At 37.9% G+C, this 24,902-nt stretch overlaps 1 protein-coding gene across 6 annotated transcripts in view; it reads left to right on the top strand.

The window, feature by feature from the left end:
* TRIP12 (thyroid hormone receptor interactor 12) overlaps positions 1–24,902 on the top strand; it is a 79,445-nt gene that overhangs the window by 49,338 nt on the left and 5,205 nt on the right. For 3 of the 6 annotated variants that reach the window (XM_040074205.2, XM_040074209.2, XM_040074204.2), the window contains 31 exons: positions 732–827; positions 1,809–1,957; positions 2,279–2,314; positions 2,399–2,494; positions 2,895–2,987; positions 3,124–3,285; positions 4,853–4,921; positions 5,032–5,197; positions 5,883–6,000; positions 6,126–6,282; positions 6,588–6,741; positions 7,258–7,486; positions 8,198–8,316; positions 8,914–9,121; positions 10,123–10,223; positions 10,344–10,518; positions 10,891–11,032; positions 11,825–12,016; positions 12,653–12,804; positions 14,606–14,778; positions 15,209–15,282; positions 15,397–15,596; positions 16,386–16,513; positions 16,807–16,958; positions 17,413–17,555; positions 18,803–18,959; positions 19,902–20,000; positions 20,529–20,643; positions 20,920–21,074; positions 21,586–21,750; positions 22,925–23,089. In XM_040074205.2, coding sequence (XP_039930139.1) covers positions 732–827; positions 1,809–1,957; positions 2,279–2,314; positions 2,399–2,494; positions 2,895–2,987; positions 3,124–3,285; positions 4,853–4,921; positions 5,032–5,197; positions 5,883–6,000; positions 6,126–6,282; positions 6,588–6,741; positions 7,258–7,486; positions 8,198–8,316; positions 8,914–9,121; positions 10,123–10,223; positions 10,344–10,518; positions 10,891–11,032; positions 11,825–12,016; positions 12,653–12,804; positions 14,606–14,778; positions 15,209–15,282; positions 15,397–15,596; positions 16,386–16,513; positions 16,807–16,958; positions 17,413–17,555; positions 18,803–18,959; positions 19,902–20,000; positions 20,529–20,643; positions 20,920–21,074; positions 21,586–21,750; positions 22,925–23,089 — 4,340 coding nt within the window. The remainder of the gene's footprint in view (positions 1–731; positions 828–1,808; positions 1,958–2,278; positions 2,315–2,398; positions 2,495–2,894; positions 2,988–3,123; positions 3,286–4,852; positions 4,922–5,031; positions 5,198–5,882; positions 6,001–6,125; positions 6,283–6,587; positions 6,742–7,257; positions 7,487–8,197; positions 8,317–8,913; positions 9,122–10,122; positions 10,224–10,343; positions 10,519–10,890; positions 11,033–11,824; positions 12,017–12,652; positions 12,805–14,605; positions 14,779–15,208; positions 15,283–15,396; positions 15,597–16,385; positions 16,514–16,806; positions 16,959–17,412; positions 17,556–18,802; positions 18,960–19,901; positions 20,001–20,528; positions 20,644–20,919; positions 21,075–21,585; positions 21,751–22,924; positions 23,090–24,902) is intronic. The other 3 variants (XM_040074210.2, XM_040074206.2, XM_040074207.2) reach the window with 2 other exon arrangements.

The raw sequence follows: 24,902 nt of genomic DNA, 5'->3' as shown, positions 1-24,902 counted from the left end.
TTGTTAATCTGGATATGTAATATGGAAGTGAGTGCTGTCAGTATCAGTTCACTTGCTTATAGTTTTCAGTAAGTACAGGCATGCATTAGGAATATTGGGCTAAATTGGTTTTCGCTATTAATGATTATTTTATTGATCAGCAGTAGTCATGGTTGCTACAGTAAAAGTCAGAATCGCTTAGTAATTCTAACCTGCTTAGTTTAGCTTAAGTAATAGTACTGTAAAGTGTTGAAAATCAGTCGAAAAAGAAACCCGCTGATACTTAACAGTTCTCCTGTCTCCTGCTCATCAGCACATAAAGCTGTTGAACCTGTTTTTCAGTGTCATGTTTTTCAGAGTAGTAGTGCCTGCAGGTCCTGGAAATGTGAAGATAAGCTTAACCTATCCTGTGTAGTTTGAGTGCAGATTTGAAATCACAACCTAATGTATCTGCTGTTCTGGCTCAAGGTTTATAGCAGTTTAATAGATGGTATTACTTTTGTGAAATACACAGCTGTGGAAACTCAGCGGGTGACTTCGTAAAGGACCTTAATGCTCTGATACAAACAAAAATTAGTTACTTGTTCCTTTAAGGTCATCTTTTTGGTGTTTTTTCAAAATCCAGGTAGCTGCAATCATCTAATCCTAGCTCTTAAAGTTAGTAGTCTTAAATGATAACATCACGGAATTTAAGCTTTTTAAAATATACCTAGAAGCTTTGACAATGGCTGTTATCCTCTGTTTGCTTTTAGCTCTATTAGAGGCTAGGGGTCTTCCTCCTCACCTGTTTGGCCCTCTTGGTCCTCGGATGTCGCAGCTCTTCCACAGGACAATTGGAAGTGGAGCTAGTAAGCAAAGTTTGTCTAATTTGACTTAATTCTTTCCACTTCCAGTCTAGTAGAATTCAGCCAGTAGTAAATCTAATATCTGTATTAGCTTCATTAGTTTAATTTAGTATTTTACGTGTTGGAGACTTGTATGTCATGATAGTGCTAGACCACTTGTCAACAATTTTAATTTGCTTGTCTTCCTTTAAGGAAGAAAAATTTGCATTAGCTGTATTTCTTTGCTTTTCTTATTTGGGGCATCTTAATGTTCCCTTCTAGGTGGGGAAGGGAGGGTTCTTGCCTTTTCACCCCTTCCTTATCTTTTTCTTTTGCATGATGGGCTGCTTAACAAAAGACCTCTCCAACCCCCGTGGGGTTTTTGCTAGCTTTAAACAAATGCTTAAGCTAGCTTTAAAACAATTAGTAGATGTCAGTTCTAAGTTATGTTGGTTTTAGTTTCAAAAGTGTCGCAGGTTTCAGACAGAATGAATTTCCTTCAGACATTGTGTCAGTGAGAGCGTGGGTCCTTAGACTTGTTGCACCAGGTCTGCGCTATGCAGCTGGATGAGATGTGCACCTTCCAGTCCAAGTCTGGCTTCCCAGGAGAGCCAGAGGCAGCCTGTTACACTGCATGCCAAGAAGAGGATGGGGTCTCATGGGTGCTCCATGTGCTCTCTTACCTGGGGGGTGTTGCAAAGTCCTTTGCTGCACGAAGGTGGGATGGTTTGGGTTCTGGCACCTGCTGTAGGTTGGCGAGATGGCTGTGCTGAGCAGTGTGGCGGACTCCCTTTGCTGACCAGTCTGCACTGGAAAGGCAGCCAAGAGTGAGATTTTGTCTCCCTTCCCTATTTCCCCTTTTTATGACAGGGAAAGGAAATGAAACTACAAATACAGAGGAAAACAAACTATCTCTGGTCTTCCGCTCTGGCAGAAGTGTAGCATAACAGTTCCCTTGAATGCTTTCTAATACCTTTTTTCCTAAATTTTTTTCTGGCTATGTAGGTTCTAAAGCTCAACAGCTTTTACAAGGTCTCCAAGCCACTGATGAAAGTCAGCAACTACAGGCAGTGATTGAGATGTGCCAGCTGTTGGTTATGGGAAATGAAGAAACATTAGGAGGATTTCCAGTCAAGAGTGTTGTACCAGCTTTGGTAAAGATTTAATCTCAGATTTCTATTGGAGGATATAGTATTTCACTCAATGTCATGCTGAAATTAAATCATCATTATTTATATTGTGTTAACTTCTAAGAGTGTGTATGTGTATCTATCTTATTTGGTCTTGAGAGGATGCTTTGCTAAATTTAGATAGTCTTATTAATTTTTTAATAGCTCAAGAATAGGCAGGGTTTCTTTTGGAATTCTAACTAATATTCAAAATCCTGAGTCAAAAGCTACAGTAGTAATTTTTACCCTTTTTATGATGTTATCTAGATACATTTTTCTAAATAATCAATACTTTTTTTTAAACAGATAACACTGCTGCAGATGGAGCACAACTTTGACATTGTAAGTAGTTTGTAATATTTAAGAAGCTTTTAAAGTATAAAAATGTTAACTGAACTTAAAATCAGATATCTGTATATTTAACAGATGAATCATGCATGTCGGGCCTTAACATACATGATGGAAGCACTTCCCAGATCATCTGCTGTAGTGGTAGATGCAATTCCTGTCTTCTTGGAAAAGGTAAAATGAAATCAAAACAGTGATAAAACAGCATGAGGGGATTTTATCTTTTGTTTTAACTTTAGGAAACACCATTAAGATGGTGGCTTCTTTTCATGGCTTACAAGATAATATAAAATGGATGAGAAGCTTCTAAAGCCAGACTTAATCTTTGTTCCCACCCTTACTGAGAACTCTTTGTTGGTTTGGTGAGGCAAACATACAAGATGTGTGATTATGTGAGCTGTTGCCCCTTGGAGTAGCTCCATGGCTGAGGTAGCCTTAGACTGGCAGGCTTGGTTAGAGCTGGCTTCATTAGTGTGTGTCCTAGTAGAGGCTGTATGTCTGAGTGTTAACCAAGATGATTGTTTGTGCAAATCCATTTGGAAATTGATGTACAAGCTTTTTTGTTTTCTTGTAGCTGCAAGTTATCCAGTGCATTGATGTGGCAGAGCAGGCGCTTACAGCCCTGGAGATGTTGTCACGCAGGCACAGTAAAGCCATTCTGCAGGCAGTAAGTAAAACCAAACAAAAGGCAGCTTTGCCTCTGCCAGCTCTACATCTTGGTGATCTTCTGTGAAGATGAAATAAGAAAACAACTTTCTGTGACTTCAGCAGTACTGAGAGTGAAAATGTTTGTTTTGTTATAGGGTGGGCTGGCAGACTGTTTGCTGTATCTGGAATTCTTCAGTATAAACGCACAAAGGAATGCACTAGCTATCGCTGCCAACTGCTGCCAGAGTATAACACCTGATGAGTTTCACTTTGTGGCAGACTCTTTGCCACTGCTAACACAAAGGTTAACCCATCAGGTAAGAAGTTGTTAAAAAATGGAACATTTTGATTTTGATCTGAAAGCAGCTTAAAGATGTCTCCAGCTACCTGGTTCTTTGCTGTGTATTATTTGCCTTGGCAAGGTGATAATTGACTTTAAGTTTGTGTACTGTCAAGTTGTGATACACCAATGTACATATGGACCTCTTGTGGTTCTGTAAATGTGACATTCTATAAAATAATTAAGGTGCTTAAAGCATGAGTAATGGTTTTGTAGTCCTTGTAAGAACAAGGACACCAGTAAGAGGAAGTCCAGTAGCGTTACTGGTTTTATTTTTTCTTAACAGATGGGTTGCAAGGTTCTTGCCCCACTTTATATTCAGAACACTCTCAGTTTCGATTTTTGTGGGGTTTTTTGTGCTTTAACTTTTTTTGGGGGGGGCGGGGATGGTTTATGGCATTTTTAAGAAGTTCCTGCTTTTGTGCAATAGTTTGAAGTGATGAATCTGAAATCGAGTGGGCTCCTAAGGGCTACATATCCTGCAGTGCTGCTGTGTTCATAAATGAGCACTTAAAATGACTGGTGCACCAAAAGCGATTTTTTGGTGAGCTGCTTGGTTGGCAGATCCCTGTTAAAAAGATGAAAAAGGAGAAATACAATGTTTACAAATGCAACTAATTGGAAGTTTCTAGGTAATGGTTTTGTGTATTCTTGTGCTATTCTTAATTTTGCCTACATCATCTTGCTGAAAGGCTACTTGAATCTTTGAGGCAGCTTCTAAGAAGCCAAATGACAGCTTTAGATTGTACTCTAGAAACAGGAAGCACCATTCTCACCAGTAGTAGGGACTGATCCTGATCTCTGAAGAGAAGCTACAACCCACCAAAGTAAGATTTCAAGAAATTTTGAAGTGGAAATTTTCTGAAAAAGAATCTTGAGTTAGCTCTTAACAGACTAGTTGAAGTTGAAAGAGAGCTCTGTTGCTTCTGATTGCCCAGGAGCACATCCAGATGATTTTTCTTTTTAAGTATCTCCAGGGATGGAGGCTTAATCTCTCAGGCTAACCTCTTCCAGTGCTCAGCCACCTTTATAGTTAGTGTTTTATTACGTTCCAGTGAACTTTTTTGAGCATTTCATTGAACTTTTAACTAGAGCTATTTTCAAGGCAGTCTTGTGTCTTTAAATTTGCTGTTTTGTCTGTGCTGCATAATATCAAAATCAGGTTTCATGTAGTCTGTAGAAGAGTAGCCTTCATTCCTGCTTATTGTCTATAACTCATGTTACTTTGGTTTTGTAGCTCTTTTCCCTATTGTTTCCTTCTTTCAGAATCAAAAAGAATATTAGAGATCAGTTTATTAATACCTAAAGGTCCCTAAAAGTATTTGTGTTGCAAGGGGGGGTATTTCCCAGAGAATATGTAGGAAGCACAGCTGTATGGGGAGGTCAGTTTAGACTCTCGGTGAATTTAAACGTCAGAGCTGTAATGTTCTGTAAAATACGATTAGACTGGCTCTTCTGGAGAAATTTTGTGAATGCCTCAAAATGACAAGATGTTTTAATGCAAGTTAAAATATTTCAGTTTAAACAAAACTTTTTTATAACAGGACAAAAAGTCTGTTGAAAGCACTTGTCTGTGTTTTGCGCGGCTAGTGGACAACTTCCAGCATGAAGAGGTAAGAGTGTGGATGGGGGTGCATTTCTGCTTTCTTCTCCACCCACCTTGTTTCTCTTGGTCTCACCTTTCAAGGACTAATGTTTCCCATTTTGTTGTTCCCTCCTGAAGAACTTGCTGCAGCAGGTTGCTTCCAAGGACTTGCTAACGAATATCCAGCAGCTCTTGGTCGTGACGCCTCCTATCCTGAGCTCAGGAATGTTCATCATGGTGGTGCGCATGTTCTCCCTGATGTGCTCCAACTGTCCCACACTGGCAGTCCAGCTCATGAAGCAAAGTGAGTTCTTACTCTTCTGTGTTCCAGGGGGCCTGTTCACATTAATGCCTACACTTAGTGTGGACCTCTGTGCTCTTGATTTTATAAATATTCTGTTCTTTTGATTTTTTCCCACTTACTGTGTTTCTCCTGGGATAAAAAGTTTCGTTAAACTTGGTGAAAGCTTTTATCCGGAGGGCTTTTAATCCTTTTTTCTAGTTCTAGCTGTTGTCACTGCAGTGCTCACTTAATTTTGAGTTTGTATTGGCTGCACCAATCTATTTTTATTCCAACACAAGCTGAATAATCGTTTTCTTAGTTTTTACCACGTGGGGAAACCATGTGCTTTTAAGTACTCCTTCTTAGGGGAAAACATTAACAAAAGTAACTGCTGTAGAGCTGTCTTAGTTGTCACTTGTTTTCTTTGTTCCATCTCACAAATTTTGATTGACCACTTCAACTGCCCTTTATCTTTCCCTGTTTTCTTCCATGTCTTGTATATTGAGTAGCATTTATCCCCTAGTTGTCCCTTAAAGGAAGAAAACACAAACCTGAGAAAATGCATTTCTTAGTGTTCAAAGAAACACTTTTGTCCTATAGTCCACTCTGTTTGCTTTGGGCAGAAACTATCTCTTTTGTGCAGTGTCCAATGGAAAATGGAATCCATATGTGATACAGGCAGTCTCATGAATAATAATTTTTATAGATATTGCAGAAACGCTTCACTTCCTCCTTTGTGGAGCCTCAAATGGGAGTTGTCAAGAACAAATTGACCTTGTTCCACGAAGTCCTCAAGAACTTTATGAACTTACTTCTCTTATCTGGTAGGTTTTGGGTGTGGTTGGTATGTTAAAATCCTTAACTTCACTAAAATAAGGCCAACAGTTTTCAGTTTAGATGGGCTTGATTGTATGCTTCTAGTAAAATACTGTTTTAATGTTCTTTACAGTGAACTGATGCCTTGCCTGCCAAAAGAGGGAATCTTTGCTGTTGATACTATGCTAAAGAAAGGAAATGCACAAAACACAGATGGTGCAATATGGCAATGGCGAGATGACAGGGGTCTCTGGCATCCCTATAACAGGATTGATAGTCGAATAATAGAGGTAGTAATTCCACACATTTGTGTGGTGATGCTTTTCAAATCTGCATGTGGTTGTATAGGGAATTAAGTGCTTTCTCTGTCTTTAAATATATCACTTCTTGATCTTTCTGTGTAAGAAACACAAGTTTTCCTCAAACATTCTGCTGTAATATTGCACTATTTTGGTGTTCAGCCATACCCAATCAATTGCTGTTCTTACTGTATTTCTGTCACTGTTTTTCCTACTGTGTTACCCCTCTCCTCACCTTTCATATAGTTTTCTGTTTCTTAGGGATTTCTTAACTTTAAACTCTTCCTTGATTTTAGGCAGCTCATCAGGTTGGTGAGGATGAGATAAGCCTGTCTACACTTGGGCGTGTCTATACTATTGATTTTAACTCTATGCAGCAAATAAATGAGGATACTGGAACAGCTCGTGCCATTCAGCGAAAACCAAACCCTTTAGCCAATACAAACACTAGTAAGTACAGCTCAGGAAACACCTGGGCTCTCTAGCTGTGGCTAATTTATGCTGGGTTGTGCAGCAGTTTACTGCTTAACTCACAAATTTCTTACGGCTTCTGAGGAACATCAAACTATTGTGATTTACATGAATGAAGAAAGCTTCATAACAAAACTTGTACTGTTGACCTGTGCGCTTTTTAACATGTAAACTCCTCCTGGGACCTGAAAATGTATCAAGATGGGAGGGAGCTGGGGGTGTTCCTGGCTTGGGATTTCTGAAACTGTTCTATTCATACAGCTCTTCTATTTAATGAGGACTCTCTGAGGGCTTCTTACTATTATACAGAAATTTTTAAGAAAACTGAAGAAAAAAAGATTAAACTCCTTGAAAGAGGAGGTTTTGTACTTACTTAACGACTTCTGGCTCTTGAATTTTGTCTTTTCAATTTGAGAGTTGAATTAAATCAGTTTTAACAAAAGAAAGTCATCATCAAAGGAGAAATGCAAAGATTTGTTGCACACTTTCTCACAGGTGGACATTCGGAATTGAAGAAGGATGATGCTCGAGCACAATTAATGAAAGAGGACCCAGAACTGGCAAAATCCTTTATCAAAACACTGTTTGGTGTTCTTTATGAAGTATATAGTTCTTCAGCTGGACCTGCTGTTAGACACAAGTGCCTTAGAGCAATTCTTAGGATAATTTATTTTGCTGATGCTGAACTTCTGAAGGATGTGCTGAAAAACCATGCTGTTTCAAGGTGGGTTCATTAACTGCTGCAGATGAAATTAATTTTGAGCTTACAGCTCAACCTTGTGATTACTTTTTTTGAATCACCTTTTTCAGAGGAAAATGATACTTTTAAAGTCTTACTTGTTTTCCAAAAGCTGAGGCTTGCAGCTCTGCAGGAATTTTTTTTGCATCATAGATCTTGCAGTACTTGCCAATGCTAGACATTTTTACAAGAAATGGAGGTGGCCTCTGGCTGCGTGTACTAGGAGTGTCTAAGATTACCCTTTATTGGCTTTTTGATTTCTAAAACTTGCCTATGAAATTCTCTGAGAACAAGATAACTTTTGAGGTAATACAATGTGAACAGTAACAGACACTAATAGCATTCAACTGGTAGGTTTTATTCATGAAAGCTCTCCTGCGTGTTACACATAAAGTTGGGGATCTGTGGATGCAACTGGAAAATAAACCAAATGGTTTTTCAAAGACAGTACTGAGTTCCAGGACACCCTATTTATAAAAGTCTCTCTCCTTTATGTCATGTTAAAACTTGGTAAAAGTGATATAGGTAGGAAGAGAACTATTCCAGTCCTTTTACTGAATTTTTATAAAAGCACTATGAAATTTGTTTGCTTTCAGTCTCCAGTGCTGTGTATGCAAGATGAACTGACTTGATTTAAAAAGAAAACCCCAGCTAAAAAAACCCACAAAGCTAATTCTAATAAATTATCTGTTTTAGTCATATTGCCTCCATGCTGTCGAGTCAAGACCTTAAGATAGTAGTTGGAGCCCTGCAGATGGCAGAGATTTTAATGCAAAAGTTACCTGACATTTTTAGTGTTTACTTCAGAAGAGAAGGTAAATCGTGGTTTCTTTTTTTTTTCTTCACCTCTTTATTTAGTATTTTAAATGTGTCCACTCTCCCCAAGCTGTAAAATTGAATATTGCTCTTGAATAATTAAGGCAGATCTGTGCAAGCTGTCCTCGTATTACTAGGGAGGAGCTGATCCAGACTCTGGAGGAGATGAGCTTGTTTTTTCAGCATCTGAAGCAAGTTTGTACAGGCTTACTAGATATGAGTGAACTCACTTAGGCTGAATATGGCTCACTGAAATTACCTGGGAAGTCTTAGTGGAAAAAAATGATGAATCTTTGGCAGGAAGTCCTTGTACTGGTATTTGTGCTTGGGGTTTCTTTAGCTACTGTTCATACTGCTCTAATTTTTAATTTTTAAACTATGTAGGTTAACTCCTTGAAGAAAAGATTGAACTGCTTTTAAAGCTTAGCATTGGTGGGCGGGGTGAGCAAATACTGCCATAGTCAAAGCAGAGGTTCAAATAACATTCAGTTAAGCATTTTCGAACACCGTTGTTCCTGCCACCACATCTCTACCACCCCCTCATCTCCCCCTACCCCAGAGCAACCCACCAAACAAAGATCTCTTCTGTCTCAAAGGGGTGATGCACCAAGTAAAAAACTTGGCAGAGTCCGAGGCTTTGCTAACAAGCCCCCCAAAAGTATGCACTAATGGATCAGGAACGCTGGGAACCACTACCACCATCAACACTGGGACAGCCACTGTTGCCAGCAACGCGGCTGCAGATCTGGGCTCTCCCAGCTTACAGCACAGCCGGGAGGATTCCTTGGATCTGAGCCCACAGGGGTAAGTGCACTTCCTGAGAAGTGATCTGTTCCTTCTGGCTTTGGTGCTTTCTTGTGGGATTTTGGGGGTTTTTTATCTTACTTTTTAAAAAAAGGTCTAGAGTGACATGGGCTGCCCACATTATCCATCTGCATTTCGCTGTGGTATTTTCCTCTAAAGAACTAAATTGGAGTGGTGTTGAATTTTTCAATGGGTAGTTTTGATTCATTTTATATTAAATATTTAAAAGAGGAAAAAAAGCAGTGACCTGGTCATAATTATAATAATTATTATGACCATAGGTCATAATTATATCAAATAATTTTCTGTTTGGGAGAATGTCAAGGGCAACAGTTTGTAGTCTCATCTAACTGGGGCATGGTTCCTTTCTGCTGGAAACTGCACAAAAAAAAATACCCTTAAGTTTTGTTGGAAGGCAATGATTTTGAACACTTGTAGAATTAAAATACAGTGTAGGAATAAATTACTAGGTTGCTCTTATTTTAAAGGTCAAATATTTGTCACTTTAAACAAGAATTGAAATACACAAACTTGCGAAGTGTAGTGATTGACATGTATAAATGTCACAAATTGTTGAAGTGTTTTCTGGGCTTTTGTAGGGGAGGCATGTCAAATATCCAGTGTTGGTTGGTGTTTATTCAGTAGGGATTTGTAGAATTTTGTTTTCATTTTAAATGTATTCAGACAAAGGGACAAACAAATGCTTGCACAATTAAAGCATGAAAATCATGAGAAACCTCTGTTTAGTGTCACTTCTGGCTGTATTTGGCTGCTCATTAGAGAAAGATGACAGCTAGCAAAACCCTTTCTGCTTCTCCTGTCAAACAGGGAGTTGAGGCCCCTGCTCCTAGAGCAGGGAATATCCTTGTTATGGGATGGAACCTGTTCTTTAATTCTCAAGGATGTAGTTGGCAGGTGCATCTTAAACTGAGGGAGGAGTGTGTGCATGAACATATTATTCATGGATGGAAATAAGTAACTTTGTTTTTAAATTTGGACAGGCGACTGAGTGATGTTCTAAAGAGAAAAAGACTGCCAAAACGAGGGCCAAGGAGACCAAAATACTCCCCTCCAAGAGATGATGACAAAGTAGACAATCAAGGTAAATAATTCTTAAAGTATGATGCTTTTATCTCCTTTTAAAGTAAACTTATAAACTGCAGAAAGAGCTAACTATAATAAACCTGTTGGTTCTCTTAAATTTTGTCTTTATTTCCTTCAGCTAAAAGCCCTACAACTACTCAGTCTCCTAAATCTTCTTTCTTGGCAAGTTTAAATCCTAAAACATGGGGAAGATTAAGCACACAGTCCAACAGTAATAATATTGAACCAGCACGAACAGCAGGAGTAAGTGGTCTTGCAAGGGCTGCTTCCAAGGATACCATTTCCAATAACAGGTACACACACAGAAATATCGCAATACTTGTAACATGATGTGGACTATGGTCAGGGGATTAAATAGCAGCTAGAAAGAAGTTGGAGCTTAACCACAGTTAAAAAAATTCTGGAAAAAGAATTGAGAAATTAAGGTGGAGAGAATAACATCTGAATAGTTTAAAGTTGCATGTTGGGGAAAAATTGGAGAACTGAGAAAAACAAGAGAAGTGCTCTGTAGAGAAAAGTACTTGACTGTGTTGGAGTAAAAGCAAAATGTTTTCTGTGACTGCTGTTTAACATGGAGAGAATTATACTCAGGCTGTATTTACTTGTAATATTGATGTGTGCAAATGCTAAGTATGGCTAAATGCCTTTTGTGTGCTTCTTTACAGAGAAAAAATTAAGGGCTGGATTAAGGAGCAAGCCCATAAATTTGTAGAACATTACTTTAGCTCTGAAAACATGGATGGAAGCAATCCTGCACTAAATGTATTACAGAGACTTTGCACTGCAACTGAACAACTCAACCTCCAGGTTAGAAGTGGCAAACTTACTTGGGGGGAGGGGGGGTGGTAATTTTTTGCCTTGACTTATGAGCCATTATGACTTGGAGTAATTTTTTAGAATGAGTGTGTAAGCTGTGACACACACCACTTCTGATAAAAGACAAGTCTAGCAGTGTGTCATTTGCATGGCATTTTATTTCAAAGTCAAAAGTTCTGCAGTTAAGTGTCAGGGATCAACTTTATTCTTAAAGAACAATACTATTTGTAGTAAGAACTTTGAGACTAGGGGAGAAGGAGAGGGAAGCAGCATTTTGTTAAAATGATGGAAGAAACACAGATTGGGGAAAATGCAGTAGCATGTCAAGAACTTCAGCCTTGCTTTTCAGACAGTTGTGGTCTTTTATAGGTTGTCCAAACATGGAACTTCTAAACCAGCACACAAGAGCTGAGCTGTGTTCTGTACTTTGATTTGAGCAATTGTTAAAATATGAAACTTTCCCTCCTCCTCTCTCCCACACAGATGTCACGTAAAACATACACTGAAGTGAGTTGTTAGGGTTTTGTTCGGTTTTTTTTTTTAAAGCAGAAAGCACCCTTGCTTGGAGCTTGTCTTTACCTTGCAGAAGACAGAAATGGGACCTTGTATGTCGCTCAAAGTAGAGAAAATGTAGATGTCGACTGTGATGTCTCCCTTGAACAGAGACATACCTGAGTTACCATACATTCCAGACTTTTCCTTTTTTGCCCCTCCCTTTAGAGCTGTTCCATGCAGTAGAAGGAAAACCAGCATTTCTTAAGCCCTTAATCTCTTGTTTTTTAGGTGGATGGTGGAACAGAGTGCCTTGTAGAAATCCGTAGCATTGTCTCGGAATCTGACGTCTCCTCATTTGAAATCCAGCATAGTGGGTTTGTTAAACAACTGCTGCTCTATTTGACATCTAAAAGTGAAAAAGATGCTGTTAGCAGGGATATCAGATTGAAAAGATTTCTTCATGTATTTTTTTCTTCTCCAGTAAGTTTTTTTTGTTTTTTTTTTGGTGTTCTTAGTTGTCTTCCTCTCAAATTTTCTTTCTCAGAAAACTCTTTGGGAGGTTCTGTGTTCACCTTATCTTAAAGGTGGAATGTAGAAAGAATATTTTGTTTATGTCGAAGTTGTTCAATGTCTTTATAGGTAATGAACTTTTTTGAATACCCTGAAATTACAGGAAGTTCTGTGCAGCAGTGGAAAAAATGCCAAAATGGCCAATTATCTGAGTCTTGAGCAACCTAGAAGTTTTTTTCTTTTAAGAAGTTGATATGGAAAGAGTTTGGATAGTAATATTATCACTTCAGACTAAATACTGCAAGAAACTAGTGTTCTGTTTTTAAAGGAAGAAATTTGAAGTGGAAGAGAGGAAAGTAGATATCTAAAACTCCCAAAAAGCTTGTTGCTCGTGGTTAAGAGTGAATGCTTAAAATCTTTTGGGTTATTCAGTTGAAACCAGAGGAGAAAAAGTACATTCTTTGAAACAGGTTTCATAAACTTGTGTCATTTACTCATCCTGATACTGCTGCTGCTTTCAGTGTGAGGAAGGATTCTTAATTTATGTATAAATTGTTTAGGATGGTTTAATTCAAGCAAGTAACTAAAGGCTGGCCTGTATTCCAGCTTCCTGGAGAAGAGCCCCTTGGAAGATTAGAGCCATTAGAAAATGCACCTTTGTTGGCATTAGTCCATAAAATGAACAACTGCCTCAGTCAGATGGAACAGTTTCCTGTTAAAGTGCATGACTTCCCTAGTGGAAATGGAACAGGGAGCAGGTAAGGATTAATGCTCAGGTAACAGTTTTGTTGGAAGCTTCTGTTTTCTAAAACTTATTTCAAACAACACTGAAAGGACAAGTACAAGTAGAAGTACAATTACAAGAAGAGGTAATGGAAACTTCTGACCCTGTTAAAGACAAAAGCCATGACACTGAGTTTTTTAAAGTCAATGAAAGATGGAATATTTTACTTAAATACTTGCTTACCATCTTGAAACTTGTCTCCCTTAAATTGGGGGTGATAGATAAACTTTAAATGCAATCTCTAAATTTATTTAGCCTTTAAAAATCCAAATGTCTTCCTTATCCCCATGTAACAAACACTAGAAAGAAACAATTTATTTATTGCTTGGACACTAATGTCTTTTAGCAGAGTAATTAAATTGCAGAGAGTGTATTGCAGTGCTCAACTTCGTTATTCATATAGGTTCTGTTCTCTAGGATGATAGTGGATTAAGTGATAAGTCTTGGCTGTCAATAGAGTTTAAAATAGCTGTAGACCTGCTCTGAGTCTTAAGATACAGAATAAATTTGGAATCTAGCTTGGTAGTTGTGTTTTAAGTAACAAATCTAAGTGACTAAAGACCTGTTTCTACAATTTCTTTTCTATACTTCAGTAAATCAACACTAATCTTTATTATATAACAGTGAATCTGTTTGAGTACAGTTGTGTATAAGTTTTTAAAGTACTTTTGGGTGCTGGCTAAAAACTCAGCATGAGAGGAGGAACACTGAAAATGAATTTTTGACAACTTTAAAGAAAAGTTAGAAATGTCAAAGGTCTTCTGTGTCTCAGGTAGTAAGGTAGTGTGGAGATGGTTTTTTTTCATTAATGGTGACACAACATCCATTTAACTTGATGTATTGGAGCCTCACACTATAGCATTAATCTAAGTAACATTAAAATCAGAACTTGTTTTTTTGTGAAACTTAAAATGAGTGGGAATTAATGTAGTACACAGATTCCTTATTAGAAGAAGTTAGTGTCTCTATACTGGCTTTTGCAAATAGCATATGCTCTGTAATCTCACATTGCTTCCTTACGTATATTATTTTTGTAAAAGGTGGCGTAACTACCAAAATGAAAAAGCTGCTAATGATAGGAGCAAAGTCCTGCTGTTCTTTTTGATAGAAAATGAAACATGGGAAGGCAGTGCTGTAGCATTGTTTGACTACAAGTTTTACTGTGGATTATGTCAATGAGGATTTTGAGGCATTAAGTTTTGGTAGTCTTTTCCTAGCACCTGGAAATAGAAGCAGCCCAAGATAAGAGGCTTGTTGAATAAAACCAGCTAGCTTGAGTATTGGTAGTTTGATGAGGTGGAATGTATATATAAGCTGTTCTTGGCAAGGGAAAAAACAGGAGCTTTCAGGTTTTCTCTTTAGGTCTTTATTGAAAAAAACCTGCTTAAATGAGTACTGGCATTTTCCATGCCCATTTCTGAGCCTTATTGCACTGCATGTAAACACAACTGTAAATCCCCTGTGCCATCAGCTGACCACTTAACTACTTCAGATTTCAAAGGTGCTCAGTATAGGCCAGTGTGCTACATACCCAGGCTGGGCTTTGTCTCAATTCATGTAGCTTCTGGATTTGGATTCTGATGTTCTTGTAGAAGGAAACTTTTAATCTATTTATCCCAAACCATAGCAGCTTATTTTTAGAGAGATAGTCTGACAGATAATGCGCCGAACAAGTAAAATCGTAAATGCATGTGTAAGCCTATTTTACTGCATTTTAATGCAATTATGGTTATTAGATTCTTTGTGTAGCAACTTTTTTCACAAATTATTTTGAGTTTTTCTCTTAACAGAGGATCCCAAGCTTTAAAATTCTTCAATACACATCAATTAAAATGCCAACTGCAAAGACATCCAGACTGTGCTAATGTGAAACAGTGGAAAGGTGGACCTGTGAAGATCGATCCTCTGGCTTTGGTACAAGCCATTGAAAGATACCTTGTAGTTAGAGGTATTTATATATTATGCAGTCACCTGTGTCTTCCTTTCTGGAATAGTTCCTGCTGTTAGTGTAGAGTCTGTAAAAAGCTGTGAGAATTATGCTGAGGACAAATGGAAGGTACCTGTGAAGATACCTTGCTCACAAGGGAGGAGATTAAAGCTGTAGAGAAACTTCTTTTTCTGGGACAAACTGTTTCCTGTGGTAAACAGTTCAGTCAAAATACTGACAAAAGTATTACTGCTTTACTGTCACATTGGCTGTAGCTTGGCAGTTTTGATGCCGGGTGTTGATACTGCAATTTGTTCTAGCAGTTTTGAATCTTACTGTTTTTAACTTCTAAAACAGTTCCAAAATGCATCAGTTATAACAGTCAGAGTACAAAGCATTATCTTTCATGACAAAAAGTGAGTGAGGATGTCTTTCTTCTCTCTTGCCTCAGGCTATGGAAGAGTTAGAGAAGATGATGAAGACAGTGATGATGATGGGTCAGATGAAGAAATAGATGAATCTTTGGTAAGCTTTTGCTCTGGGAGTGTGGGAGGGTGCAGTGTGTGGAGGGCCTTAAAGAAAAGCTATGCAACGAGTTTTCTAACTTGTGTGGGGTTTTTTTTTTTCTTTTTTTTCCAGGCTGCTCAGTTCTTAAATTCAGGGAATGTGAGACATAGATTGCAGTTTTACATTGGAGATCACTTGCTGCCATACAATATGACTGTGTACCAAGCAGTCAGGCAGTACAGTTTACAAGCTGAGGAGGAGAGGGAGTCTACAGATGATGAAAGCAACCCACTGGGAAGAGCTGGGATTTGGACAAAAACGCACACCATTTGGTAAGTTGCCTTGAGAAATCCAGGTATAACTTCTCCAGTTTACTAAATGTATATACATCAAGAAATTTGGGATATAGCTGTCTTCTTTTTTATCCCCTCAAAAACTGTAGAGCTTTGAATTTCCAGATGTGCTTGAGATACTTGAAACTTAGTAAGAATTCATTGCTAGCTCCTAATGTTTTTTCTAGCTCCTGAGTAAAGCTGGTGAACAAGAAATGGGGAATTTTAAATGACACCTTCTAGATGGCGAGAAACCATTCTTAGTGTTACGAACTAACCACAAACAGTAGAGAATGCACAGTATGCAACTAATGTCAACTTCATACTCCTTTTCCCAGTTGATTGCTGTGAAAGTGAATATATTCTTTGGCTTTACTTTGCAAGAAACATTGGCACATGACTATGCTGAACATCTCTTTCTTTTTAACATTTAAATGTGCTAAAGAAAAAAGCAAGCAAATAGAACCCCATAAAACAACAATCAAAAACCACCAAAATTCAATCTAACCCCAACTCTAACCTCAGTCACTTTGGGGTTTTGTTTATACATTCACCTTCTCTCCTTCCAGTTCATGCAGCTGAAGGGTCCCTGTTTTATCTCCCCTGTGAAATACTTTGCTTCAGAGGCTGCATCATATCCCAGTGCAGTGTTCTTGTCTTTCTGCTTTTAACTGTCGTTCAAGTAATGTTCAGGAAATCTGAGAACTAACACCTTTAAAAGTGCTTTTGTTTCCCTGTAAGTTAGCATTTCAGAACATCAGAAACTTTTAACTTTTGTTTACTTTTTAGGTACAAGCCTGTGCGAGAGGATGAAGATGGTAATAAGGACTGTGTTGGGGGTAAAAGAGGAAGAGCACAAACTGCTCCCACAAAAACCTCCCCTAGAAATTCTAAGAAACATGATGAATTGTGGCATGGTGAGTGTGGTGCCTTGCTGTATGTTAGATTTCAATCTCTGAGCCCTTTCAGAACTTTCACAGTGTTTACTGGGACTGTGGAGTTTCTTTCGAAGCAGGCAAAGTATAAAAATAGTCAGCATATTTTTTTAGCTGTATATTAAAACTGAAAGTAAGATATTTACTGAGTTGTTTAACTGAGCTGTTGTAGTTAAGTGAATACCATGACTAATACTGCCTAGGCTCCTAACAATTAAATCTTGGGAAAACTTCTAATTTAATTGTTTTGCTAACATGTTGGTTTTTCCTGCTAGATGGTGTATGCCCTTCGGTGTTAAATCCTCTGGAAATTTACCTCATATCTACTCCACCTGAAAATATAACATTTGAAGACCCCTCATTAGATGTTATTCTTCTTTTGAGAGTTTTACATGCTATCAGTCGATACTGGTATTACTTGTATGATGTGAGTAGAGCACTTCATAAATCACTTTGATACTCGGTTCAAAACAGAACCATCTGTAACATTTTAAATAACCTTTTCCCCCTGTTCACTAGCCCTCAAGAAGACGGAATAATGCAAATACTGCCATCTTTCCCTACATGCTTCTCTAACTTCTGAGAAGATGAAGGCTGTATATTCTTAAAGTCAGTCATACTTTCTTTATATTGTGTTGACCACAATATCCATGCTTTGTCCTTAATTTTAAAGACCAACATTATTCCTGAAAAGGAAATTAGTAGTAAACATATACTCAGTCCTTCTTTCATGTCTGAGACTCTGGATGAACAAAACGGCAGTAGAAGTTTTTTTACTTTCCATCATAAGCAAATAAGCATTAAAAATCTTTTTTAACAAAGACATGCTATTTTTTTCAGCACTTCTCTAACTAGAAATACATTGCTTTTATTTAACACAGAATGCAGTCTGCAAGGAGATAATTCCAACCTCAGAGTTTATCAACAGTAAACTGACAGCAAAAGCAAACAGGCAGCTTCAGGATCCTTTGGTAATTATGACAGGAAACATCCCGACTTGGCTGACAGAGCTTGGGAAAACATGGTATGGGCCATTTGCTGTGTTGTGTGTCTAACTCCAGTTCAGAGGGATCTTGGCTGGGCAGCACAGTGCATCATCCTTACAGGACTCTTGAGAGTGCAAAACGTAGTCCCAGAAGTCTTGCCAAGTTACACAGTAACACTTGGATGGATGTTTACACCTACATTGCATAGTTTAAATCACATTCTGAGGGGTAGACTATGTGCAGAGTTTGGACAACTTCTTACAGGAATTGCTGAGCAATCTGAAGGTTTTCCATTGATATTTTGATTATTCATGTGATGTTCTTTCTCCTGTTAAACTGCTTAATAGCATTCTTACCATATTACTGTATTAATCTTGGTAGAGTATGATACAGAGGAAGTTACTTCTATAAATGATACTGGTAAAAGAATTAAATTTTTATGAAGCTATATACGTAGTACTTCATAGTAGCTTGATACAAGCTGTACAGCTGTTGCACTTTAAAAAATAAGAAAACAGAGTTGACATTCTTGGGTTTTTCAAATGTGTTAATTGCAGCAATACTGGTTGTCACTGTGGAAATACATACTCAGAGAAACTCTTTGGCTTTTCATTTTAAAAATAAGATGTCTAACTTGCTTCATAAATGTTCCAGATAACATGATGAGCACTAATGTATATTCTTAAACATCTGTAGCATTATTTGTTCAGTAAAACTGCTTTTTCACTTAATGCCAACAGAGGATCACACTATTAACATACACATGCCTTGGAGAATAGTGGAAGTGATAAGTTAAAACAAGAAGTTTCTCTGGTGGTCTTTCAGATATTATTTAGAATATTTTTTGCAAATGGTGGAAGGTAGAATAGTGGTGCTGCTCTAGGCAGGTTCTCATTTCTTTCTGCTGCCAAAGAGGGAGCTTGAGCTTAAATCTTCAATCTGTTAGATTTATTGATTGTAGTATTGTAGTGATCAAGGAATTTTATTTTCTGATGTGAACTTTGCACAGCCAAGACATTCAAGTATTTTGAGTTACTTTTCAAGAAGAGTCAAAAGTCTCTGGAATTTTTTGTCTCATTCATATTGCATTTCCCAAAACTCTTGCTCCTAAGCATTGTAACTAAAACTGAAGCGTGTTCTGGAAGGCTTCCTTTGGAGGCTGCTTTCACCACAGTGTGTAATAAAGGCTAATTTAGGGCATACTACATTTCTGTTGTGTTTTAAACCAAATGCTAGTCAGAGATGCTGCTTGGAGCACAGCTGACTAATCCAATGCTCTTCACAGCCCATTTTTCTTCCCATTTGATACCCGCCAAATGCTGTTTTATGTAACGGCCTTTGATCGTGATCGAGCCATGCAAAGGCTGCTGGATACCAATCCAGAGATCAATCAGTCAGATTCTCAGGATAGCAGAGTGGCACCACGGCTGGACAGGAAAAAAGTAAGTACATCTTGTTTCAAATGGAATGAAGGATCTATTTATTTTTATATTGTCTTTAGGGATGTCATTGTGAGCAAGGCTAATTCGTGGAACTTGATGTTTTGGTGGTATAGTGAAGAAGGGGAGGTGGGTTTTGTTCCTGCAGTCCCTCAGCAGAAGGCACAGTGTGTTCTCCGTGCTGGCCACATGAGGGCATGAGGGTTTAACTCTAAAAGCACTAATATTTTAGGCAGCATTAGTGGCATTTCCACATACTGGCTTGTAGACCTCTATTTTTGTTTGATTCTCAGAATTCAAGTAGTGGGATTTAGACCCTTAATAAACAAAAATACTGTCCTTGTATTTGGAGAAGGTAAATAACATGTCACAACGTAATAAAACGAAGCTGTGACTCTGTTAAATTTGAGGGAGTCTTGGATATCTGCCTTGAATCTGGAGATAGATTATCTTAATATAAGATCTGCTATATATGCTATATGATCTTGAACACCTGTGGGGAGGAGCAGCAGGAGAATCGAGTTCCAAAAGTGTATAGCTGCCTACATGTAGGAATCCCAGTGCTGTTGGGGTTTTTGTTTGAGTTTCAGCATCTTTACTCTTATTTTCTTCTCTACATGTTAGTTTGAGGTATATAATGTGACATGACAATACTTTGCTATATGATAGTCCTGTTGTCATATTCTTGGCAAGAATAGTACCTATTAGTTATACTGAAGTTGTACTTATAAATGTAAGGCATTGCTTTTTCATTTTATATTGAACACGTTCTTTCTAAACAGTTTTCATATAGAAGCAAGAATTATTATATCAAAGCATAAGCTTACATATTGTTGAACTGATCCATGGAGCTATTGCCTGAGGTGGAAAAATGTGTATAACTGATTTTTACCTGTGGTAACTTCAAGCCATAATTTCATTGCATAAAACTTCTCTTATGTGTAGCGCACTGTGAACAGAGATGAGCTGTTGAAACAGGCAGAATCTGTGATGCAGGATCTAGGCAGTTCAAGAGCCATGTTGGAAATCCAGTATGAGAATGAAGTAAGTAATATCAATGCACTCTAATTTAACCCCTTTTTACTGAAGATTCATACAAATAGCTACAGCTCTCTTATAATGGCTTGGTCAGGCCCTTTGTCTTGCACATTGCTGGTGCTAAAGAATTTTATCCTTTAATTATCCCTGATCTGCTTGGTTGTGATTTTTAGCTGCTAGGAGAAGCTCTTTCTGATCTAAGTTTCATAATCAGTTGTGGTCAGCAGAGCTCATTTTTTTCCTAACTCTTAAGCAAACAGCTGTGTGTGTTTCCTCTATAATATGATCATTAGGTGGTTAATACTTTTACTCCACTGTTACTTCCTCTGCTGTGTCATCTTTCCAGGCTGCCTCTGTCATGTGTAAATGTTCCTGTAGTTAGGTTCCCTAGATGCTTTTTGCCATGCAGTCTATTTTATAGCAAATAATGTATAATATTTCTCAAACAAAGTAAAGATTTTTACATTCAAACTGACCTAACGGACTTGTCTGTCTCCTTCCCCCTCCTCTCCCCTCACCCTCCATCCCCTGAAGGTTGGCACAGGCCTAGGCCCTACACTAGAGTTCTATGCACTTGTATCTCAGGAACTACAGAGAGCAGACTTAGGCCTTTGGAGGGGAGAAGAAGTGACTTTAGCCAACCCAAAAGGTAATTGCTCTACCACTTAATCTATAAATATTGATTAATACTGAATTGATTCTAAGTTGATTTTAGTTATGTAAAGAGTACCTCAAACTGTGGTAGATAATGTGCCTGATGATAGTGTGTGGATCTTTGTGGGGTTTTTGTGTGTAGTTGGTTGTTCTTTGTTTTTTTTCAGTAAGAAGCTTGGGTTAAGGTTATCTGAATACTATTTGTATCTTGAAAGAAACTAGCAGTGTAAATACTGAACTCTTTCCTATTTCCTTCTTTCTTCCTCAACAGGAAGCCAGGAAGGTACCAAGTACATTCATAACCTTCAAGGCCTTTTTGCACTTCCTTTTGGTAGAACAGCCAAGCCAGCTCACATTGCGAAAGTTAAAATGAAGTTCCGCTTTCTGGGAAAACTAATGGCCAAGGCAATCATGGACTTCAGACTGGTGAGAATAAAATAGAAAATCTGTTCTGAAGGGGTCACATTAAAATACGAGTTCTGACTGTTGAGGGATAAAAGTATTAAGAGTTAAATGGTATTACTTTCAGCTCTAGAAGTAAGGGCAGTCTGAGGTGGGGCAGGGAGGAGGATGAGCATGCTGCTGAACTTTTATAGGGGAAAAGGGTAATACATGTTGAAGGTCTTGACCGTGGCTTTTGAGACCATAAAATGGAAAGGAAAAGCCATTATCTGCTACGTGTTGCAATATCTTTCCAGTCTTCTTTCAAGAATGTTTCGGGCTCATTGTTACTCCAGTTGCTGATTGCTTTGTGACTGGGCAGTCACTTGGGTTTTCCTGACTGTAAATTTCTGAGGCAAGAACACGCGGGCATGGTGTTTTGGTGTGTGCCAGAACTGTGAGATAGTGTTGGAGATCTGGTCGAGAGATGAAGTAGTAAAAGATACACTTTAGGAAAACAGTTCAATACTAAACAGTTCCATGCTTTGGTTTCCAGGTGGACCTTCCTCTTGGACTTCCGTTTTATAAGTGGATGCTGCGACAGGAAACTTCATTGACATCGCACGACTTGTTCAGTATTGATCCAGTAGTAGCCAAATCAATATATCACCTTGAAGATATTGTAAGACAAAAGAAAAGGCTTGAACAGGATAAAACTCAGGTGGGAAAGTAACCCTAAGAATGGAAGAGTGCATCTTTACATGTTTGGACTGTATGAAATAGCAGTAATTCAGAATGTATCATAGGGCTTGAAACTGATTGTAATAGTGATAATTACTTTGTTCTCACACAGAGTAGTTTTAAAGTTACCAGATCAGTGGCTAATAATTACAAAACAGTCTTTTTGAAAAGTCTAGCATGAGAAATTCATTATGGGATTCTTCTGTCTGATTAAATGTAGTCTAGAGATGTCTAAAACTGCCAGATGTTTGCCTGACTTCTCTTTTGGTTCACTTTAAAAAAACTAACCAACTTAAGTAACAGAGGGAAAACAGTCTATCCTTGCTTCTTGAACAGTCAGGTTTGGTTTTTTTACTAGTTGATTTGATTAAAGTTTCAAATTTTCATAGAAGTGCCTTTTATATGTAGGATTTTTTATTTTTTTGTCACTGAAGAGCAGAACTGACCTGAACTGTCATCATGCATGAGCATAAAGGCTCTTTCAGATGTACATTAATTTTTCAAGCATATCTACTCTTAGCTGAAAATACCACAGTTCACTGTGGCACCAGTGATAAAAGGTCTTTGGCACACAAGCTTTTTCTGGCATCCAGTGTTAATAGATGGCAGGAAGTAACAATTTAATACATCTGCTTTGTTACTAGTGAAAGTATTGCAAGCTTGTGTGTCTTTGCTCCTCTTTACTTCATTGTCTCACTCTCTCTCCTTGGTCACGGCTTTCAATTTCCAAAGAATTTGAAAAACCTGAAATCCGGTGGATGAAAGCTGAAAAATGTCAGTATGCGTGTCAAGTGTGAATGCCATTAACTGTTCTAAGGAAAAAATAGCCTCTGAGCCATAGCATATTTCACATTTCCTTTTCTTGCAATTGTATTTTCTAGATTGCCTTCTGACATACAACATAATTCCAAAACTGCTAGATAAAACTGTGTATGCCTTTGATCTTTCCAGTTTTTCCACTAAGCTTATCTGGTTTCTGTTGATTTGCATGCATGAAAACTCCAGAAGGAAAGCAAGGAGAGCTGTAACAGTTTTAATGGTCATACTCTTACAGAAATGTCTGATTAGTCAAAGCTGCTTTAGAAGTCATAACTCTTGAATATTGAATTATTTGAATTAATTGTTCTCATTGGTTTTCACTTCCACTTTTTTAGACCAAAGAAAGTCTACAGTATGCATTGGAGGCTCTGACTATGAATGGCTGCTCAGTGGAAGATCTAGGGCTGGACTTCACACTTCCTGGGTTTCCAAATATAGAGCTGAAGAAAGGGGGAAAAGATACACCAGTCACTATCCACAATTTAGAGGAGTATCTCAGAGTATGTAAAAGCAAACCTATGATTAAAAATCTTTTTTCTTGCTCCCAGGTAGTTGTTTCCATATAGTTTTCACTTCATTCTCATGAACTAGGCACAACAATTTTCCTATTTATGACTTCACTTCCATACTAGTTTATTACTACAGTAAAACTGTTAGGATCTAATTGCACCTGACTTGAAAACTGTGTAGTACAAAAAGCCTGGTTGATATGTAATGAAATCATCAGAAGTTGAGTTTTTTGGAGAAAAAGTATTGTAAGTGGATTCATTGTAAGCAGTTATGATGAATTTTTTAGGAATAATGATCTAACATCTGCTACCCACTGGCCTTTGAACTGCTGTAATAGTACTGTAATTTTTTGGGGCTCAGGCTTAAGAAACATCAGCAGTGAGTCAAAAGTAAGGCGTTCTTTTTTTGTCCAAAAAGCCAAAACAAAACCAACAAAAAACCTAAGAAAAACTGAACCACTCAATCAAAAACCTCAGACACGTGTGAAAAAACCCCCAACCCTAAAAAGAATAAATAAGGAAAAGATAACAAAACATTGTCAGAATAATTTGACAGTACACCTATGTATTGATTCATTCCTCTGTCAGAAGGGACATAGAGAAACAGAAGGTTGATATTGCTGAAAAAAGATAGGAAGCTGTTTCTTTCTAAAGAAGTAATAAAGGGAATTGGTTAAAAACAGCCTGGAAAAGAGGTGAGGAAAGACAGGGAGAATGCAATATTATCACATGAAGTTGTGAGTGGGATGGAGGGGAGGATCTCTATTCCAGTTACTAAATACATTTCCTGACAGGTTAGGGTACTGCCAGTTTCACTCTGAGGACTGTTAAGTTTTGAAGCACTGATAAGAAACACATCTGATGTGTTGGTAGAAACAATTCAATAAGGGCCATGTAAATTCCTGCTTATCAGATGAGAGATTTTGCAAAGCTGTTCCATAATCCTTACAAGTGAATATTGAGCAGTTTGTATTCACTTTATAGTTCCAAACTGTTACCTATCTACTGCTCATGTATTTATTTGTTAACAGTAAATTCTGCTAGTCAAGAATCAGGAATCACTTACAGAATTGAATAAACTTGGATTTAAAGCTCTTTGCAGACCTAACAGAGGAACAATATAAACTTCCACAGTTTATTAGAAACAGAATTTGCAGTCTCTGTTTATTGAGTAATGTTACATTCAAGCATTCCATTCTGATTTCCATAGTTTACAGTCTTTTTTTTTTTTCCTTCCCTCAGTAGCTTGTGTCAGCTATCTGATAACTGAGAAAGGCTTGCAGATGGCTCAGATGTCCTGTAGTTGTCCTGCTGCAGGCTTCTGGCATTGTAGAGGAAAAGGAGATGACTACAGAAAACTTGCTCTCCTCCTTCTGAAATCTTCTGGAACTATTTTTTTAAAGGACCTCTTTGTAGCTTTTCCTATCTTTGTCTTTATAGCTTTATAGACTTGATGTGAAAGAAATAGAAAAGTTGTCAGAGGAAAATTAGTGTGCTCTGCATCGCAAGTATGATGAACTGCATTTTAGAAACAATATGCTTAATTGATCAGCTGGCCTGTACAGCATCTGTGGGTCAGCTGCCCTTCTCCTGAACACATCATTTACATTAAAATCTTGTGTGAGGATTAACATGAAAAGTAGTTTATAAAACTGGAGTATCCTGCTGTTGCTTTTCATGCCTCTCTTGCCATCATGTCACTCTTCCCTCTACCTCCCCGTTTTCCCCCCAGGGACAGTTCCCACAGGAGCTGCCTTTATCAGAAAGTAGAACTGCTTCAATTACTAATATAGTGAAAGACTAT

Source organism: Hirundo rustica, chromosome 10 (assembly GCF_015227805.2).
Source record: "Hirundo rustica isolate bHirRus1 chromosome 10, bHirRus1.pri.v3, whole genome shotgun sequence".
NCBI classification, from domain to species: Eukaryota; Metazoa; Chordata; class Aves; order Passeriformes; family Hirundinidae; genus Hirundo; species Hirundo rustica.
Note: the sequence above shows the minus strand (reverse complement) of the source record. Positions and strands in the feature narration are given on the sequence as shown.